This window comes from Podarcis pityusensis, assembly GCF_964106645.2.
Source record: "Podarcis pityusensis genome assembly, chromosome: 2".
NCBI lineage: Eukaryota > Metazoa > Chordata > Lepidosauria > Squamata > Lacertidae > Podarcis > Podarcis pityusensis.
The window spans coordinates 35,496,294-35,517,669 of NC_138029.1; the positions used below are offsets into that span (position 1 = coordinate 35,496,294).

General features: G+C 40.9%; 1 protein-coding gene across 3 annotated transcripts in view; it reads left to right on the plus strand.

The window, feature by feature from the left end:
- SAP30BP (SAP30 binding protein) overlaps positions 1-21,376 on the plus strand; it is a 34,587-nt gene that overhangs the window by 8,647 nt on the left and 4,564 nt on the right. For all 3 annotated transcript variants that reach the window (XR_013982482.1, XM_080994022.1, XM_080994021.1), the window contains 5 exons: positions 12,335-12,377; positions 18,995-19,083; positions 20,306-20,397; positions 20,549-20,609; positions 21,314-21,365. Coding sequence is in view for 2 of the 3 variants with exons in the window: in XM_080994022.1 (XP_080850148.1) it covers positions 12,335-12,377; positions 18,995-19,083; positions 20,306-20,397; positions 20,549-20,609; positions 21,314-21,365 (337 nt within the window). In the remaining variant the exon portion in view is untranslated. The remainder of the gene's footprint in view (positions 1-12,334; positions 12,378-18,994; positions 19,084-20,305; positions 20,398-20,548; positions 20,610-21,313; positions 21,366-21,376) is intronic.

The window sequence follows — 21,376 nt, forward strand, 5'->3', positions numbered from 1 at the left end:
TCCGGCCTGGTGGAACGCTCTGCCTCATGAGACCAGGGCCCTGCGGGATCTTATTTCTTTCCGCAGGGCCTGTAAGACAGAGTTGTTCCGCCTGGCCTTTGGCTTGGAGCCAATTTGATTCCCTCCCTCTCTTTCTTTTTTCTTTTCCTTCTCCTCCTGTGATGAGGCTACATTTTAATATTTTAATGTTTCAATATTTTGATGTTGTATTTAAATTTTGTTTTTAAGTTGTAATCATTCAACTTGTTTTTATTATTGCTTGTAAGCTGCTCTGAGCGCCCTTTGGCTGGGGAGGGCGGGGTATAAATAAAAATTATTATTATTATTATTATTATTATTATTAACTAGGTTGAGAGTTCTTCCTTATACAGTGGTACCTCGGGTTACATACGCTTCAGGTTACAGACTCCACTAACCCAGAAATAGTGCTTCAGGTTAAGAGCTTTGCTTCAGGATGAGAACAGAAATCGTGCTCCGGCAGCGCGGCAGCAGCAGGAGGCCCCATTAGCTAAAGTGGTGCTTCAGGTTAAGAACAGTTTCGAGTTAAGTACGGACCTCCGGAACGAATTAAGTACTTAACCCGAGGTACCACTGTATTCAGAATCACGCTGTCTGTTCAATAGTACACCAGAAGGTGTCACTGTTCTTCCAGGTGGATTTATCAAAGTTAAGCTACTATAGGTTGTATTAAGCTGCTGTGTGTTCATAAAAGGCTACCACAGTATTCTTTCATTTTTGGGACTTGTGCTGCTCTTGTCGATGTTGCTATAGATAATATAGTTGAAACTTGACAGAAGACTTTACAGCCACATTGCATATGTGAACAGCATGTTCCAGTAAGGTTTTCAAGTTCAGACATTGATGTCAAACAGTGATTTCCTCTTAAGCCCCAGGGCAAGGCTAGTTAAAGTAGTCCAGAGTCTTTTTAAAAAGGAGGCTCTGGATAGAGCAGAAAGATGTCACAATTCCTTTGGCAATATTACCTTGATACAGAAAAAATGCAGCAGTAATAAACTACAATCACTGTATAGCTTCCGTAGTGTCAATATGGGGGTGTTATAGAACCATTTTCTCCCTAGATATTTCTTTAATGTAATTATTTTCAACTATGGGCAAAGAAATGGAGACAATATTTCAACTAGCACTTAGACTGAGATATGTTAAATGCAATGTAGAGAGCATGTTCTAGATAATGTTAATATAAAAGAAAATTATAAACTGCTTTATTAGTGGCATATACCATATTTTTCTGTGTACTAGGTTTTCCCTCTAAAAAATAATGTCAAAAATTAGGGGGCATCTTATTCACGGATAGTGCCAATGGTGGGTTTTCTTAAATCTGAGTCCCTAAAAATCGGGGACGTCTTATACATGGGGGTGTCTTACACTTGAAAAAATACGGTAATTCCATATTGGCTAAATCTGTCCAGATAAGGGCAGTAAGTGTTGGGTGTATGGCTAGTAATGGGGCTGACTTTATTCATGTATGGTGGAAATGCCCAATTATCAATCTTTCCAGGAAGAAAATTGCATATGTAATTTCTCTCATAATTCATAAGAAGAGTCCTGCTGAATCAGGCCAAAGGCCCATCTGGTTTCTAAATGTTCTCACAGTGGCCAAATGCCTATCACAAAATGCTATGATACGCTCCCTGGTTCCCCTTTCCCTGTGGCCTTTCCTCCCCCAGAATAGCAGTGACAATGACCTGTGGATGAATACAAACTAGGATTCAAAGCTCAGGAAGGTGGGTAGCATTAAAAGGCAAGTTCCAGTCTTATTTTACCCCTCAAAAAATCCTGCTATGTTTCCTTAGCTCTGGAAATCTTTGTATCAAGGAAGTAAAGTATTTTCCATGAGCTTGAATAGACTGTGTGCGCGCTCCATATAATGACAGAGAGTTTTGATATCTTGGAAAGAAAACCTGTATTTTGCTACTAGTGTGCCCTGGGCTAATTAAGAAACTTGCATACAGTTACTTATTTTGCATACTTCTTTTGGTCATAGGAAGGGGAAATGAGCTTTGCCGAGTTCTGAAGCCCCCCTAGAAGAAACACTTTCCCTGTGGCATTTAAGACTTTCCTCATAATTTCAAGTTTGCTTTTACAGCCATAAAGACTATATACTTTTTCATAAAGGTTTGCTTGACCCCCCCACCCTCAGTAAGTATTATCATTTATTTAAAGTATTATATGAACTGTGCCAATGCAACACTTCCCTGGGTGTAATCCAGTTGTTGCTTTGTGCTCACAAGAGGGTTTTTAATCCAGCTGAGGCTTCAACTAGTGGAAGAGAAAAGGAGTTAATATTTTGACTGTTCATCCTGCAACTCTTTGTGCTACCTTCCATTCTGTTCTGGAGGGTCTACCACCCGGAGCTGATTTTCAGTGGGTTCTGGGAAGTGGAATCTTCATGAGTATAAGGGCAGCAATTTGTTTCCACCTCTCCTTTTTAAAGAAATTGTCCCAGTTAGACTTCTAAAAGAATTCCAGTCACTGAATGCATTGAATAAAAGAATCTAAAAAGGTAACAGCAGAATATGCACCTTAAAGTGTGTGTCTTGCAGAGGACTCTCCTCAAGGATTCTGTTTCTAAGTTTGAATATAGGTAAACTACAAGAGGTAACAAGTGAGACCATTCCTTCTGCTTAAGTCATCCAGGTAATGTTCACAGAGGAATAATTAACTTTGCCCATGATTACTAATCTGACTATGCTGATATGAGCAAGTTAATACACAGTGCCCTGCCCTTTTCAAGTGAGCCTTTGACACTTGCCTGTGTGCTTTAAAAAACTGTGTGCTTTAAAAAACCTTTGAGGAGCTCCTTCTCTTTATGCCCCTTTCCAGATTTGGTTAGAATGCTGCCATGTTAGAGTTCTAAATTTAAACAGTATTGAATTTGCAACACCAAAATACTTTTTCCTGAACATTACTTCCAGTGATACTCTAAGAAGCCATGTTGACTTCTCACTGTAACTTTGGTATTTGGCTTTAGCTCTGGTGGGAGTTCAGTGTAAGATGTGAAAGATCAGGTTGTTGCCATACCCTCTCTCCTCTTTACCCCCATTCCCAATGGCATGCTGCTTTTGTATAGTACAGTCATGATCTTTGACAAAAAGGCAAGAGGTCTGAACTGTCTCTTGCCCTTTGGAAAGAGCGAAGATTGTCTAGAATCCTTTATTCTGTTGTCGGATCCTGTGCCAAGGACTAAAGTCTGCAAATAATGGATTGTAAATTGCCACCCCTGGTCTTTAACAGGAAAAGATATTCAGATCGTTACTTAAAATGCCAAGAGGAATGAGGGGCACAGTGTGAGTCATGCACTGTCTATTGTGAGTCAAGATTAGAAAACCACTGATAGGCTATAGGGATCACCAACTGCCAGTCTCTGAGTCAAATTATCCTACCAGCTACCAATCCAGATGCAAGAGGGGTATAGGTGGAAATAGGAGATGTACTAGTAGAACTTTCTAGCAGGTCATTTGTGGGAGTAGGGTTACCACCTTGGCACAAGCATTTGCTTCTCAAAGTAACCCTCTTAGCAAAACCTAGTTGGTGTCTGGTCTAGAAAGTAACATATGGTTGTCCCTCATGCATCTAAGCCTAATGTAGTGGGTTTAATGGTTAATCCAAACAGGAGCAAAAAAAAGGAAACCCAGAACAAAGTCTCTGTCTCCTTCATTACTTCTTTCTGCCCAGTTATTTATACTATAAAAGTGAATGAGGGAATGAAACTTCCTAGGACCTTTGTAGAACAGCTTTGGTTAGCTGTTTGGAAGATGAGACATGTCCATTACGTGTCTGCTTGTTCTTCCCACAGCAGGAGTGCAAGCTGCAACAAACCCCTGACTCCCTCAAGTGTTGAATACCACAGATTGTTGACATGGGTGTGGTGTGACTTTCAAATGGGAGGGAAGGGTATTTTAGATTGTGTTAGCTGCCAAAAGAAAAAAAACTACCCTTCCCAAATGCCCCTTGCTGAGAGACCTGATGACTTGAGCTAGATGGGCACTGTTCTTTCGTTGCTATTTCTTGACTGTTGACATTCTAGCATTTTAAAAAAACCAAAACCATTTTGTATATTAAGCATGTCAAAACCTATTTTAGGACCCAGGTTAAAAGTGAACACTGCATCTAGTCAGTTTCCGCATCTCACGTCATCAAAAAAGTTACCTCTCTGCAGGAAATGGCTGTTCCCAGGGCAAATTGAGACTTGTCAGACCATGAGTGTGTTCATCCACATGCCACTAAGCAAAAGTACCATAGAGGTGAGTGCCTCTTGTGAGAAAAGGTCTTGGGATGAATTCAGTTGCTTTTTTAATCCAAAGAGGCTCTCTAGTGCATGGGTAGGCAAACTAAGGCCTAATCGGCTTTTAAATCCAGCCCGCAGACAGTCTGGGAATCAGTGTGTTTTTACATGAGTAGAATGTGTCCTTTTATTTCAAATGCATCTCTGGGTTATTTGTGGGGTCTGCCTGGTGTTTTTCATGAGTAGAATGTATGCTTTTATTCAAAATACATCTCTGGGTTATTTGTGGGGCATAGGAATTTGTTCATTTCCCCCCCCCCCCAATATAGTCCGCCCCCCCATAAGGTCTGAGGGACAGTAGACTGGCCCCCTGCTGAAAAAGTTTGCTGACCCCCTCCTCTAGTGCTTCCTAAGGAGAGGTGCTTTTCCTTTTCTGTTTAAGCCAGCCACTAGTAGCTGTTCAAATACTGTACATTACTAGTGAGTGGGATTTCTGTTCAAGATATGGAGAGCATGCTGCATGAAGCATTAATAGCAACTAGCTGAAAATTGAGAAACCCTGGGGAACTGTAGTGTTGGCACCCTGCCTGAGCAAGACAGTAAAAACCTACAATTCTTAATTATGACTGTTCCTAAACATACTTAACAAAATTCAATTGTGGCATACCATTTTCTGACTAAAAGCCAGAAAGTATCTCATAGAATCTTAGAGTTGGAAGGGATCTTGAGGATCATGTAGTCCAGCCCCCTGCAATATAGGAATGTGCAGCTGGTCCCTTACAGGGATCAAACCAGCAACCTTGGTATTGTTAGCACCACACTCTAACCAACTGAGGTATCTAAACAGTGGGCCGGCAAATAAACTCTTCCTTAGTCTAGATGTTGAACAAGACAAACAAATCAAGCAGGGTACAGGGAGGGGATATTGTTGGTAATTGTATAGTAGAAACTTCATATGCAGCTTATTTAGAAAATCTTAATAAAATGTTCATTGGGGGGACGGAAACGATGAGCCACAATTTCTGTAGCTGCTTTCAGCTCTGAAGCTCAACAACTTTGGGGTAAACTTAAGTCCTGAAAAAAGCTAGTAGTTGATGACAGGTGACTGGACCTGACATTCAGTGTTAGGGTATTTAAGGACTCCCGTGTGTTTAAAAACACTTTCATGATTCAGTTGACTTCTGGTTTGCCAAATGTTGTTTGTTTGGGTGCCTACCGTACTAGTTCAGTGGATTTATACAGTGTTAATATAGCTTAAAGGTAAAAGGCAAAATTAAAGACATCTGCTTTCTGTTATGTTAAGATCAAAAAGATTACAATCTGAGGAGTTGACTCTTCATATATTGATGTTCCTTCCTGTTTGCAGCTGGGATAATATTTTTTTTGTTCTCGCCTCCGCAAAATAAATATAGTTCTCATGCAGGAATCTGGAAAAAGGGGTTTATTTACAGAGGTATACATGAATATCTCCCTTTACCTTTAGCAGAATCCACAATGTAACCTGCTCAGCTTCCTAATATTTCCCCCCAGAAAAAAAATAGTTTCTCATCTTAAGTTTGGCATTTGTCCTACGGGCTTGTCACGAAGCTGGCAAACAGGATACATCCATGGGAAGTGCGGTTTGTTTTGGGCCTTCTCCCAGTATTTTTCCTCCCACCCTCATTGTTGGACAGGAAAACTTCCTGCTTTTACTCTCCCACAGCTCCATGCAGACTGAAATTGGCACAATGTATTGAAGTTAATGTATGCCATATAATTTTCAATAGATGAAAATAGTTTGTCATGCAATTCTCACCTTGCATGTTTGTTTCCTGAATCCTGGTGGATTTCTAGATTGGATTGAGGGTTCTTGCCCTTCCTCTGAAGTAATAATTTGTTATTAAATTGTATATATGTACAGCAATTTACATATACATTAAAGCCAAGAAGTCTGACAGGTTGAGAACATTAGCTGCTTACAGGCCTTTGTATATGTTCCTCATCTTGTATAGATGTTGCCTTTTAATCAGTCAAGTTTTGAACATGTAGATTATACTTTTTAACATTTTTTATTATCGCTAGCATATCTTCCTTTTTAATAGAAAATTTTCTGGATAGTTTGAAGAACATCTCCTGGTGACTTAGCAAAGAACTATGTAAACGACAAACATTGCCTTTATCATATCTAGAACTCCTGTCCTGTTTCTTCTGTTCATGTGGGAAAGTGCAGAAAGCTGTACAACTCCCTGTGGGCCACAATTGATAGGTTGGTGAGACCACCCACTTGTCAATCACCTATTGTCATAATTTCAGGTGATAGATATTTGTTCATGTTCTTAAAGCAGTTGCTGTAACTACTGATCCTTTGAAAATACTGGAGGATGTGGCTTTGAGTCCAAGCCTCTTTCTTCAGCCCTCTCAGCTTCATAAATATAGCTAGCTTAAATATGAAAAAAATTTCAGAATTGATAGTATTAATATGTTGTGATAGCTTGAATTAATAGCTTAGTTACAGATTTGGTACTGTCAGGTGCATAATAAATTCCTTTGTTTAGAATTACTGTTATGGACTACCATGCAAATGTCCTGCACACATGCTCTATAACTTGAACTTGCAGGCGATATTTAACTTACTGAGAATCCGTGTACTTAAAAGTTGTGATAGCTCATGATTGCAAAGAGAAACTTAAACTGCCATCTGTGACAAGCGGCATTTTTCAGTAACTCCAATATCCTAAAGATGAGATAGTCAAGGCTGACTATGAAGAAGGAAATGATCCAGGTTGCACATAACACCAGGTCATGTTTTAGTGCAAGAGCTGGAACGAGTCCAAGCAATGCTTCAGGCCCCCCCCCCCCCGTCCTCTCCTCCTGTACTCCTGTAACATTTGGCTTCACTTCCCATGAATCTTGGCTTGTCCTTGACTACAAAGCAGAGTTGGTGGTTTAAAACAAATCCAGGTTAGTTTTGAAATAAACCAGATTCATAATCCATAGTTTGAAGTTGCCTCTTTGCTTCACATGTTGGGACAAGCCAGGAAGTGAAACAAAATGATACAAGAGGAGAGGCAGGTGGAGGATAGGATTGGGACTTTGGTCATGATAGTTCTAAACCATGATTTAGTGTTAATGTGAACCAGACCATTATTGAGCTGCTTGTGTTTGGGGGAAGGTTTTTTGGTTGCTTTCCAGTAGCAAACATGTAGTAGGAGCACACAACTTCAAACTTGATCCGTTTGACCTAAAGCTTGCAATGAGTCACCACTATCACTAGAAATCTTGGGCCGCATGTACAACCTGTACTGTTTCTGGAAGGTCCTGTCATCTAAAGTGCAAAGCAGCTTTTATTGATTGCTCTGGCCTTGCTGTCATGCCATATCAGTTATCAGGTAGGACAGAAGTGCTATGATTGACCTTGGTTTACAAAAGTGCAAAAGGTTGGCTGTTCTTACTGTCTGTCTGGGATATTTTCCTGATGATGCAAGGTAGCCAGCGGCCGAATAACCTAGCCTTTATTTGCAAACTGATTTGGTTAGAGTGGTTGACAGCACAGCTTGTTTAGAAGAAGTATACGTTTAACTTGACCCGTTCTCCCATCAGACACCCACAACATTCCAGAGCTCAAGGTTATGATAAAAGATTGTCTTGTTCTGTACTGCTCCTGAGTGAGCTCCAAAGATGATTGATGACCTCCTAACATTTGCATGACCTTTCATTATGCTGAGGGTGTTCACGTATAGCCGTGGGTTCCATTTGTGTCCCTAGGTTTGTGATACCTCTATCTCAGAGAAATTTGGAAATTTGAAAGTAGTAATTTAAAAACCTTCCTCTTCTGATATTCACTGTAGTCATTTTAATGACATTCTCAGTCCTACTCTGCACTAATACCCTCTCATATTTTGTACCTCTGAATAAAGCAGTGCTTTCCCTTTTTATATGACAGATCAACCTTTATACTGAAAAATCTGAGCCAAGTCTGGGGAAAGTGCTGTTTAAATATTTCACATTATAATATCTGCACCTTGTGAAGTCCATAGAATCATAGACCTGTAGAGTTGGAATGGGACCACAAGGGTCATCTAGTCCAACCCTCTGCAATGCAGGAATCTTCTGTCCAATGTAGGGCTTAAACCCACAACCCTGAGATTAAGACTCTCATACTCTACCGACAGAGCTATCCCATGATTCATAGGATCATTCATCTCTGCTACTGCCACACACTCACTATGTACAATAGCATTTATTATTCCATGTATTACATAAATTTTGATAGTCTTATTTGGCACAGGGATACAGGTTTCATAAGGCTTGAAACCTAGGAGACTTAGCTGCTAGAGCCATGTGTGAAAAAGAAGGAAAAGCACTCTTGCCTTGATGAAGGCACCACTTGATTCTGCTGCAAGTGCTTCTGAGTTGGATGATATATTGCAATGGTCTAGATTTGACTGTCCACTCATTTAAGAGGGAAGCAGTGTACAGCTCTGGTCCACACATCTCAGGAAGGCTATTGTAGAACCGAAAGAGATGCAGGAAACAGCAACCAAAGTGACTAGGGTCCTGGAACAACAACTCTGTGAAGAAAAGTTTGGAGCTTTTAAATTCATTGGGAGGGTTGAATAAGGGGGAGCATAATAGAGGTGCTCATTTGCTTAATAGTGGGAGATTCAGGAAGTAACGCTTCACACAGCGTATAGCTAAACTATGGCATTTACTTCTGCAAAATTTAGCAATAGCCACCAACTTAGGTGGCATTAAAAATGGATTTGACATAGTATCTAGCTGCTCGTTTTGATGGTTAAATACTACCTCCAGGACAAGAGACACCATGGCTCTGATTTACTGTGATTTACTTAATGTTCTAAAATGATTCCATGTAGTAATGAGAGGCATGAAAACAGCATTGAGCTAGTTCGGTCATGAAGCACTGGGCACACCTCACTCTGCAGTAAGCAGGATTCATATCCCCTGGGCAAAGGGAGCACTTGATGGTTGATTACTCAGCAGGGCCTGTTTACTTCATTGTGACGAGTGCCTCAGATATACCCCAAGGCTGTGAAGTCTACAGCTGCGCACAAACCATACATTCAAAGCACATGACTTCCCCCAAAGAATCCTGGGAACTGTAGTTTAAGGGTGCTGCAAATTGTAGCCCTCTGAGGGGTGAACTACAGCTTCCAGGATTCTCATAATGTGCCATTCATTGGTGAAAGTCTTCCTTTAAAACAAGGATTTTGAAGACTTTGTAGGCACTTATGAACTATAGTTGGTCTACTGGAAAACCATATAACTTTCCAAAATCACATAGATATCTATGTATCTGTGTTTTTCTAATATTACATAGTTCTCTGGGACATTTGATACTTTCCTATAGTTTCAGTGCTTCAAATTGAAGCCAAAAGCAAGAGTGCAGGCAGGACACAAATTTCCATTTTTCCATCAGAAATATTAACTTAAAGTGTATATGTACTAAAAATAGTTCTATGTGTTAGTGAAATAAAATCTTGCCATTAATTAATTAAAACACCTTTATTCATGTTACAGCCCTATTTCAAGGCAGCCTGGAGATGTCAGATGGCTCTCTGACATGCAGTCCCCCCCCCCCCCCCCCAGTTTGATCACCTCTATAAAGTTCAACATCATTATGAATCCACTTCTTCTATCATATATTCATTACCTTTACTTGGATATAAATGTCATGGAGTATAAGGCTTTCTATGCTGACTAGCTACAATGGTTATGTTTACCTCCACTCTCCTAGACAGTATGCCTCTGAATGTCAGTTGCCGCTCAGCAAAAGTGGAGAGTGTGCTGTTGCGCTCAGGTTCTGCTTTTGGACTTCCCACAGGCATCTGGTTGGCTGTTGTGAGAACAGGGATGCTGAACTAGATGCACCACAGGCCTGATCCAGCAGGCTCCTCTTACGTTCTGGATTTAAATAAACCTTTTGGCGAAAGCAGTTCTAATTATTCATCAGTTCATTGTGCATAAGTTTCCACATGGCAGACTATTTTGAAGAATGTCTTTTCAGCCTTAGGAAGAAATAGCAGCCCAGTTCACTGCACTTTTGCAAACAAAAAACACAACCAAAAAGCTAGACTTGAGAGTTTTATGACCTCAGCATTCTTGTAGCTACATAGTGTTCTTTAGCAAAGGGGTTGTAAAAACCCCTTCACTGTTGCTAGTGATACAAAAACAAAAACAAAAAAACAAAACACCAACTCGTAATCCCCTAGGGCCGGCCTAGGGACACTATGGGCATTTAGAAATGTGTACATTGCCATCTTGGATTTGGCAGAGCAGATTTCCAAACTAGCTAATTGAACCTTGGCTTCCCAAAAAGCCATTGCTTTTGCCCACCTAAAATTGAAAAGGGAACTATAGTGGCACAGTTGCATTGCTAGCCAACAAGCAGGCAGCATTTGTCTACTTGAATGAATAGCATCAGTGTTTAAGGACCTGTGGGCATTCAGGCAGAGTCTTGGCAAATTACGAAAGACTTGCTCGATGAAGAGAGGATGGAGCTCCCAATGTCTGCTTCTTTTTGTCTAAGGTTAATTTAATAGGAACTTGTGCTTCTTGATGCTTGCCCTTTCTCTTTGTTTGCCTTGTATCCCTCATCCTGACGCTTCTGGCTTCTCATAATCTGCCCTGACTTAATTTCTCAGGAGTATCCTGGGTATAAAACCTTCCCTTTCAAGACCTCCTTGGTCTGCCACTCTATGTAAATGTGAAGGTGCAGTTCTTGTGGGTGTCCCTTTGACTGTATTAAAGGAGCTAAGTTAATTAATCTTGAAACCTACCTTTTCCTCTTAGTACACTTCCAGATTCACTGTTTTGACAATTAGTGTTTTACCAACAAGAATATGCACATAAAGTTGTATCCAATCAAGTTTTCCCACTGGCAGTGATACCTCTGCGGATGCAACCACACTTCTGTCCTTTCTGCATGCCCCCACAATCTAATAATTCTGTCACTATTTTGGATAGAAACGGAGGACATCCATTATTTCAATGATGGAAGATTTGGGTGAGGGCAGCCACCTACTTGAGAATATACATTGTATTAACTTCAGCCATGTTTCTGACAATATAGCGACATGAGGGCTCTAACCACAGTTGTCTTGGAGTAAAAATAGTTCTCTGGAATGATAAGTATTGATTGCTGTGAGAGGTACAGTTGCTAGATATTGGGTTGGCACATACATAATAAGCCAAAATACTTTGAAAGTGAAATGAAACATTAGTGAAGGTGCTTCTTCCGTCCCTCAAGAGAGTAGAGGGGGAGCATGCAGGTCCAAGGCAGGCTGTCTCTGGCTCATGGACATAGCATTAAAACATGGTTTTACAGTGTGTGTGAACCAGCCCAATGTGCCTTGTTATGTGATCCAATTTGAAACTGAGTTATAGCATACAGTGGTGCCTCGCAAGACGAAATTAATTCGTTCCGCGAGTTTTGTCGTCTTGTGATTTTTTTCGTCTTGCGAAGCACGGTGTCGGGAAAGTTTTGGAAAAGCTTCAAAAATCACCAAAGTCTTTAAAAACCTCAAAAAAGGCTACCACACCGCATTCTATGAGTTGCTCCTCGAAGTCAAGTCGCAACTGTATTAACGGTGTTAAGAAAAAGGAAACAAACTTGCAAGACGTTTCCGTCTTGCGAAGCAAGCCCATAGGGAAAATCGTCTTGCGAAGCAGCTCAAAAAACAAAAAACCCTTTCGTCTAGCGAGTTTTTTGTCTTGCGAGGCATTCGTCTTGCGAGGTACCACTGTATTTGCAATTCAGTCGAAATATATAGTGCTCTTCTCAAAGTTTTTCAGTTGTGTCTTTGTGACACATGCGTACTATAAAAGTCTTCGTATAATGTAAGTATTTAAAGCATGTTCACAGCAGTGGTGGGGAGCTTGTAACTTCTGAAATGTGCCTGGACTCTAATTCCCATCGGTCCCTGTCAAAATGGTCAGTGGTCAGGGATGATGGGAGAACTTTGTAAATCAGTAACATCTGAAGAGCCACTGGTTCCCCACCTGTAATTTGCAGGGTAGGATTGGCTAGTACATACCTGTTTTAAAGGGCTTATTGTACTTACAACTTTTGCTTTTCTCTTTGTTTAGGACTTTTCAGAACTGGAGAAGAGAGATCCCCAAGAACTAGTTGGTGAGTATGAACAAGCTCTAGCATGCCTGTTCTCGTCAATGTTTCCTTGCCTTTCCTGCTCTTCTTGGTTGGCATATGATACAGTATTGGAGATATGCTGGATTTTTGGGAGGTTGCCAGAAGTTACCATTTTGAAAAGAGCAGAAACATTTATGGAAAACTTCCATTGCAGTCATTGTTTTCCAGTCTGCTGCTGCTTAGGTTTTGGAGCAGGTGAAAGAGGGAAGGCACCATCACCCCCATTGTCAGGCCAAGGAACCTTTGCTTTGGTATGCATGTCCCTTGGAAAGTGCTGCAGCTAAAAGGGAAGGCTTCAGCTTTTGTATGCAGATCCTCTGTACTGCAATACTTTACTTAAGTGCAAAGCAGTTTCACATTCTTTGAAAATTTGTTAAAGGAGGCTCATTTCCCAAGGGGTGAAAATGTTTGTAAAAACTTCCCTGCCACTTAATTTATGCTCAGCACTCTATAGTACAGTCGTACCTTGGTTCTCGAAAACCTTGGTACTCGGATGTTTTGGCTCCCGAACGCCGCAAACCCGGAAGTGAGTGTTCCGGTTTGTAAACGTTTTTTGGAAGCTGAACGTCCGACGTGGCTTCCACAGCTTCTGATTGAGTGCAGGAAACTCCTGCAGCCAATCGGAAGCAGCCCGGAATGTTCAACAACCAAGGTACAACTGTATAGGCACATATTGAATTGGTCACATCTGTTAACATTTTATTCCCATTCATTGGAATTGCTACCTGTATAAACTGTGGTTCTGATACTAGTGGCTGCATCTTGCTTCTTTGAAGAATTTTCTGATTCAGCAACTAAATGTACCTTTGAGCAGGGACTCCCAAACTTTGATGTGCGAGATTCAGGTGTCCCATAGCATGTCAGTAAAAATGCAATTAAAAATCATATAGCTCTTAGGACAGCACATTACAATTGCTACAACTAGCAGAAAAATCATTAGGTGGTTGCCCACGACCCCCAGCAATTTTCAAGTAGTCAGGTGTCTTAGAGCATTATGTCTCAGTGTCTTAGAGTTACAGCATCACATGGTTCATTCTTCACACTACACACGGGTCCTGCTTTACTAATGTTCACTATGTGAAAATTCACTTATCCACATATGAGGAATTAGTACCCAAACCATGCTATACACACCAGAGATTCAGATATCTGAACAAACAACATTTTTTTACTTCTTTGTTTGCCTTTTGCTGGTTGGCTAAAGAATGGAGGGGGAGTGATAAGATTTTTCGGGGGGGGGGTTGACTTTTGGGTGTCAAAAATCCTTGTTCGGGAACAGATTACAAATTTTGCCATAGGAATCAATGGAAATTGTTGGTTCATTATGCAAATGCTCACTTAACAAATGATTCCCAGGGAATTCATTGTATTTGGTAAGCGGGACCTGTGCATATATGCAAAATTGTATAGCCGTTTTTCAGTGTATATGAAAATGTATGCAGTACTCTAGAGCTTGTATACAAGAGTTGCAAATGTATCTGATTAGAAAAGATCAGAATGTGCTGATCTTGTTCTGCATTCTTGAGCCCACAAACAGAAGTCAGTAACTGTAGTGGCCTTTCAAAATTGGATGACTCAGTGGCATATTGATGCCTCATATACTTCCCTACAGTTCTATTGTTAGTTGCCAGGAAATAACGAACACCCTCTCTCCCAGGCATGAAGTTATAGCTGGCCCATCCCATTTGAGACTGAAGAGGATTTAAGTAAATAAGTGATGCTTCCTTTTGGGTTAGCATTGTGGGGAATGTCTCAGGGTGATTTTGCACACTTGGCTGCAGTTCACCAGCTGGCTGTAAATGTGTAAAATAATTTAAAAGCACTATTTGTTTGTAGGGTTTATTATTCAATGCAAGATCAACTGCAGAATGTGTTATTTAATGAAGAACAAAGTTGACCATCTCTCTATACCAGTGTTTCTCAACCTTAGGTCCCCAGATGTTGTTGGACTACAACTCCCATCATCCCTGAGCTCTGGCCTTGCTAGCTAGGGGTGATGGGAGTTGTAGTTCAGCAACATCTGGGGACCCAAGGTTGAGAAAGGCTGCTCTATACAGATACCCTATAGAAGATTTATAACTACGTAAGTGGTGAGCCTGCAGTAAAATGTGATGCGGCGCTCCTCTTCAAGATAATCTTCCTTCAGTTTCCCCACTCCCAATGGTCAGCATTCCATACCCACTGAGCAGACTCAGTCCTTACTGCATTGAGGGTGGGATCAGTCCATCTCTGCTTAGAGTTTATTCTAAAAATACTTAAGCAAAAGCATGCTAGTATCAATCTAGTTTCACTTTAATCCATTTAATACTACAATGGCACCTCGGTTTTCAAATGTCTCAATTGACGAACCTTTCAGTTTTCAATCACCGTAAACGTGGAAGTAAATGCTTCAGTTTTCGAACACTTTTCAGAAGTTGAAAATGCCACGTGGCTTCCATATTGAGGCTTCTGTATTGAGTTTTTGGTTTTCAAACATTTCAGAACTCGAACGATCTTCCGGAATGGATTACGTTCGAAAACCGAGGTACCACTGTATTCCAGACCATGATCTAAAATAGCCCTTAGAGTGGGGTGAATTACTGGTAATAGTAGGTAAGCTTATGGCTGTCTTAATTCCAAACCTTTGGCCTGGCTAATAAAACTAGCTTTGTTCAGTTCCTCTTGTAGCCTGTTGGCAAAAGCATAAACTTTAAAGGAGTTCCCCAATATTGTTGTGGAGACTTCTTCCATTATTCTTCCCTTCAGAAATCCATTGGGATAAAAAACATAATTGAGAAGCATAATGATAAAATTAGATGAGCTAATTCCTTCCTTATTTCTTACTACATATCTTTGTCTTGTTTTGGTATGCTGGAGGTACTAGCTAAAATTTGTAGACCTTGTTCGGATCCTTTACAGGCTAGAATCAAGCAAGGAACTACTGCATTTGTCCTCAAGACCAGCCAGCAGCTTAAATTGCTGCAGCACCTTAGCTGGAGTCAGTCATCTCTTTGGGGATTTTCATCCATATTCATGGCATGTCAAATAGCCAACTGTGCACAGTTGTACAATCCCAGTTCTGTGTTTTGGTTTTCACAACCATGGGCTAGGGACACATATGGTGTCAAAAGCCTCCCTGCTACACATTTAGACATGTAATGGATTTGGGTAGCCAAGTGGCCACTAGGACACTTTAAATGTGATCATATGGGAACGATTCCCCATGGTGGGTAATTGTTTGTATCAACCCCAATGCAAAGCTTCTGGTCTTCACAGCATGCATGGTTTGGCTTTCAAGAGGCATTAAAGGCTGTATTTTGAGGAAGGATTTTAAAGGCACAAGCATTCCAAGAAAATGTTCGTGTTTTGTGAGGCAGCAAAGAGGAACTGTAAATCTTTTTGAATTGAGAGAAAAGCCTGGCCCTGTTGATGGACAGGGAAGTAAGACAATAAAAGTTTTTGGCTGGTCATCACATGAAAGAACCGGAAGGTGATGTAGTACTATAGAAACCCTTGAAGTGGCCAGTAGATTACTATGAAAGGAGAAGGATGCCTGTCTGATTTGTGGGTAAAAAGCCAACTGGGCAGATCAGGTTCCTTATATATATGGCTTGTATTCTAGCAATACAATTCCAGTTGTAGATTTAGCCCCAGCTTATTGGTATATGTTCCCTGTGGCTTCCATTGCCTTAGCCAAGCCCTTAGTCAAACCATAGCTTCAAGGTATGAATAATTATTTACTTCACAAGCCAGAGGTTGGGTGTGCCTATAATGGTGAATCATGCTAATATTCAGCTTCCTGCATTCCCCTTGCAGTACGCCTTAGGCTGGAAGCCAGCGGGCGCACACACCCAGTCAAACGGTACAACCAATGTCAGGTCACCACACCTGACTGGCACAAAAGTGGATTTGATCTTTGGGGGAAATGACAGGGTGTAGAATGCACGAAATGTCTGAAAGTGCGCCCTGGCAACATATATTCATTTCCATTTATTGCGGAATTAAGGTGAAGGCAGCAGGTGTTATACACTATACAATGTTGTGCATTTCACACTGCTTAAATTGCTGTAGCAAAATTTATTCCTGAGACTACCTCCTTGATTTCAGCACATTGATAAACAATTGGTTCTTGGTTAACTTTCTGTGTCACTCAGGAGATTATATAGGGGCTCCCCCCCCCCTTAGGGCACTTTTTATGGCTACTTGCTAACTTTTGTTGCCGTTATCGTAAGAAGCGCCTGACGCACATGTCTACCAGCCATTTCCTCTTGGGTGCAGATTGGCATGCAGATAGAAGGTGGGGCATACTCTTATGACAGAAAAGAGTGAGGCCGAGAATGGGGAGGGGGATAGTGAAAAGTGCACAAGTCTGAATTCTGAAACAAACCTTCAGCCATATAAAAAGCTAAGTCTCAAGAGAATGCTTCTTGATTCCCTTACATACTGAGCTCTGGTGTAGTCAATCATAGGAGAGCGACCAAATTTCAAGCGTTAAAATATTAACCTATTCGCCATCAAAGCTCATTAAACAGATTAAATTTATTTAGAAGGCATGTGCAAGGATGCAATAAAATCCCAAACCAAATTATTAGAGGAAAACATATATAGATGAAACTAACAGTATTTGCTGCCTAATTGTAAATGCCATCTCTCTAGCATGCCACTTCTGGCACTGTTTGCCATTCCCTGAGCTCCCGTCAGTGTCTTCTGTAGAACAGTATTAAATCCTTTTCCTGCCTAACAAGGACCCTCAAGAAAACACAAAAGCCTAATACCTAGCTAGCTTTAGATTGCACATGAGGTTGGGTATCTGACTTCATTAAAGTCTTTTAAAAAATCACCTTTTCCCTCAGATGTCTGGTCTCCGTTGTAATGAAACATCGGTGGTACCACCACTTGGTACTTGAGACATTCTTAATTAGAAATGAACACACCCCTCACATCACTGGCTTTGTAACCTATAACAAGTCCGTAGCTTGTTGTCAAGGGGCTCTGGAGCCAAACTGTGTTCCTCTGGGGATGTTGGCAAGATTTCTGTTCTTCACAGAAGCACATTCTCTGGAAATGCCAAAGGACATTTCTTTGTTACTTGTGACTGCTAGCGAACTTAACCCTAAATAGCATGCTAATGGAAGAGCATGTGCTGGAGAGGAGATGCTGCAATTTGGGAGATGCTCAAATTGCAGAATTCTGAAGGCAGAATTAGAATTTTAAACTGAGGCCCAGGTGTTTGTTTGCCTTTGATTACGGTGGATACAAACATGACAAGACACCAGTGGTAAAAAGCTAGAAGCAGATGCATGGCTAAGTCTTCAGACAGTTCTATATGCTCATGTTTGTAGATCCGTCCTGTCTACAAAAGGTTCAGAGCAGATAAGAGTAATAGGAATATAGCAGAATATTTTGCCCCTCCGTCCTTTGATGGACATAAGAGTGAGTCCTTAAGTTAATATTAACTGGAAGCAAGTAGTGTAATACAGTTGCTTGTGAACTATAATGCCTGCCTGCTACTGGGGAAATCTTTCTGCCTACACATGCTGTTTGCGATGTAAACATTACTGTCCCCAAACTAGGAAAGTTCTAATCATGTTATTATTATATTATTTAAAAAATGGAAAAATGCAGTGGAAAAGGGATTTCCAGGATGAATGCCCCCACCCTGCCCACTTTTTAAGTAGCAGCCTGTTTTCAAGCTCAAAGAAAAGCATTCGTTCACAAACAGCATATTGTCTGAGCTTTTCAGGCCAAGACTGAAGGCAGAGCCTGATGCCAAGGAAAGGGACAAGAGCGTGGTACACAGTGTCGCCTTGGAATAATGTCCTTTTGAAGAGCAGCCTTTTTCCTGTAGTTTTAGAAACATTGTGTCTAATTCTCTCTATCACCAACAGCCCACATGCATTTAAGAACAAAACCTGGACGCTGCTGCATGTTGGTCAGGTTATGCCCCTATTTTGGCAGTTGTGATACATTTTAAACAAGAAATGTTCAGCATTTGACCTGTATCTTGTTCCAGTTCTCTCTAAACAATTCTCTGCTGCATTCAGTTCTTTGATAAACTTCAGGCTTTCACTTATTCCTTTTAAAAACTGATTTGCCCACATAAGTTTAGAACCATCATATTTTGAGATGCAGATTTTGGAAATAATTGCAATGCCAAAATTCTTGGTCATCAATATTGGGTGAAATATTTAACTGGCAAGAGGCACTGATCAAACTTCTCGATGCTCCCGTGGTGGTTCTTAAACTGAACAAAGTTTAAACAATAATTGTCTGTGGCTAGCAATTTGCTTTAAGAATAATCAGCAGTTGTTGAGTTTATTAGGTACTGTGCCTTGCATATGAACCAGTTGTCACCGTGATCTAAACCAATGCTAATAATATATGATAGTAAATATGAAAAACACTTTCCCCAAAAAATTAAAGCTGAAGAATTGCATTAAAGATAGAAGCATTGAGCTTCCAGTTTCCTGCATGTCTGCCAATGCACTTGCTTCTCAGTCTTCAGAAGCCACTGACAAAAAGGGGATTGTTTCTTTTTAAGATCAGAAGTACAGGAACTTAACATGCTTAAATCTCTTTAATGCTCTTTGCTATTCTAATGGCCTCCTTTCTATTTCTAGCTTCCTTCTCTGAGCGAGTAAGAAACATGTCTCCTGATGAGATCAAAATTCCTCCAGAACCTCCTGGCAGATGTTCCAACCACTTACAGGTCAGCTTAATTTTTCATTTTTCAAATCCTATTTCTGTAACCCATGTCATATATTATATCTTGTTGAGGTTTTGACTGTAACTCAAAATTCCACAAAGGTTGCTGGTGTTCTTAACCACCTTTTTGTTTCAGCCAGCCTTGCAAATAATTATTGAATTTGCATATTCTTGCTGAGCAAGGCCTTCCTACCTTTGCCTTCCTACCCCAAGCCCTACCCAACCCCCTGAAAATCCACTCATGAAGGTCAAGGAGCCTTCTGGAATGGTATACAATGTGGTATGGAGAACTAAAATGGGCATGAGACATAGTGGGAATCTGGTCCTCCTCTGCCTTTGAGCTAGGGCACTGTCAGTGGGCGGTTCCCTAAACCGAATGGATGGAAGGTTCCCTTCTCCTGATGGGACTACACTCCCTCTGAATGAGTGAATATGCAGCTTCTGGATCCATTGCTGTCACCTGAGGCTCAGGTGGCCTCAGTGATGCAGAGTGCCTCCCATCAGCTTCGGCCGGTGCAGAATTCAGCAGCCAGGTTGCTTACCGAGGCAAGATAGTTTGAGCATATAACGCCAATCCTGGCCCAACTGCATTGGCTGCCAATTAGTTTCTCAGCCTAATTCAAAGTGCTGGTTATGACCTATAAAGCCTTAAATAGCTCAGGACCACAATATCTCAAGCACTGCTTCTCCCTATATGAACCAACCTGGACCCTGTGATCGTCATCCACAAGAGGTCCGGAGGCTGGCAACATGAGAACGAGCCCTTTCTGCGGTGGCTCAATGCTTGTGGAAAGCTCTCCCCAGGAAAGCTCGCCTTGTGTCTTTAGGCGAATACATTTAGGCGAATCCCTCATCTCCCAGGCCTTTGGCTCATTAAACAATTTATGGCCATTTAAATTGGGGGGGGGAGGGTTTGTGTTACTTTTTAACTATGGTATGTATTTTTGTGTTTCTAAATAGTAAAGAGCCTTGTGATCCTCAGATGAAGGGCAGTATAGAAATTTTATTATTATTATTATTATTAATAATAATAATAATAATAATAACAATAACATAAAGAACAGTCCAGATAAAGGTGTGCATATTGCTTTTAAGTGTAAAAGAACCCTTTTGGGCAGACGGGAGTGTGCCATTTAACTTCTCTTTCAATACACGTGTGTTTGCTGTGAAGCATTCTGGAATATTGCCACTGCTTTGTATTGATTCCATGACTCTTTTCTGTGTAGGACAAGATACAAAAGCTGTATGAGAGGAAGATAAAAGAGGGCATGGACATGAACTATATCATTCAAAGGAAGAAAGAGTTCCGCAACCCAAGGTAAGACTGTCTGGTTGCATCTAAAGGGTTCCACAAGCTACATATGGTCCTCTTCTATATTTTTAACCTCTTCAGTGAGAGGAGGGCCTAGTTAGATATGAATAAAGATGTGCAATGCTGAAAAATAATGTATTTTGATTGTTTATTTCAGCATCTATGAGAAGTTGATCCAGTTCTGTGCGATTGATGAACTTGGCACAAATTACCCCAAGGTGAGTGGAACAAATAACTTGGGTGGGGAGGGGGGATGTTAGATGGGATTCCTGACGTCTGTGAGAATAGGTTCCTATCTCCAGGTTTTTTGGACAGCTGGATGAAACAGTCCATTGAATGCAAGCAGTTTCCTGTCTTTAATACCTCACACCATTAGAATTGATGAGGGGGAGAGCAGGGCCATACTCACTGGTCCCGTCAATCATCCAGCTCTGTCAGTATACGCATTTGAAGATAAACACGTGGGTTTGGAACTTTGCATGATTTAGGATCCTGGCCATGACGAAGATGCAGTAGAGGGGATGGGGCGAGTGAACACATCCCCACTCTCACCTCACGCAGTTCTGGCTAAATACCCTCTGCACAGAATTTAGTACAGTCTCAACGTTCTACTGTTACTGAGTTACTCTTCCCCATAGTTGTGCCAAAGTACATGACCTGATCAAGGTGTTTAAGGGATGAACGTTCTGTGACAGCTAATCCCCTCGCCACCATTCTCTGTCCTTTAGCACCATCTTTCTTTCCCATTTAGATTCTAGTTGTTAGGATAATGTTGTAACGTCTATAAACTTTTATATATTGACTTTTTTTTTTAAGGAAATAAACAACTGGAATGCAGAATTAAGAGCTTTGTCTTCTAACTTGATAGATTGTATATCTTAAAATTCATATTTACATAACTTTTCTTTCTCTTCTCTTTTAGGACATGTTTGATCCTCATGGGTGGTCTGAGGACTCCTATTATGAGGCACTAGGTATTGCATCC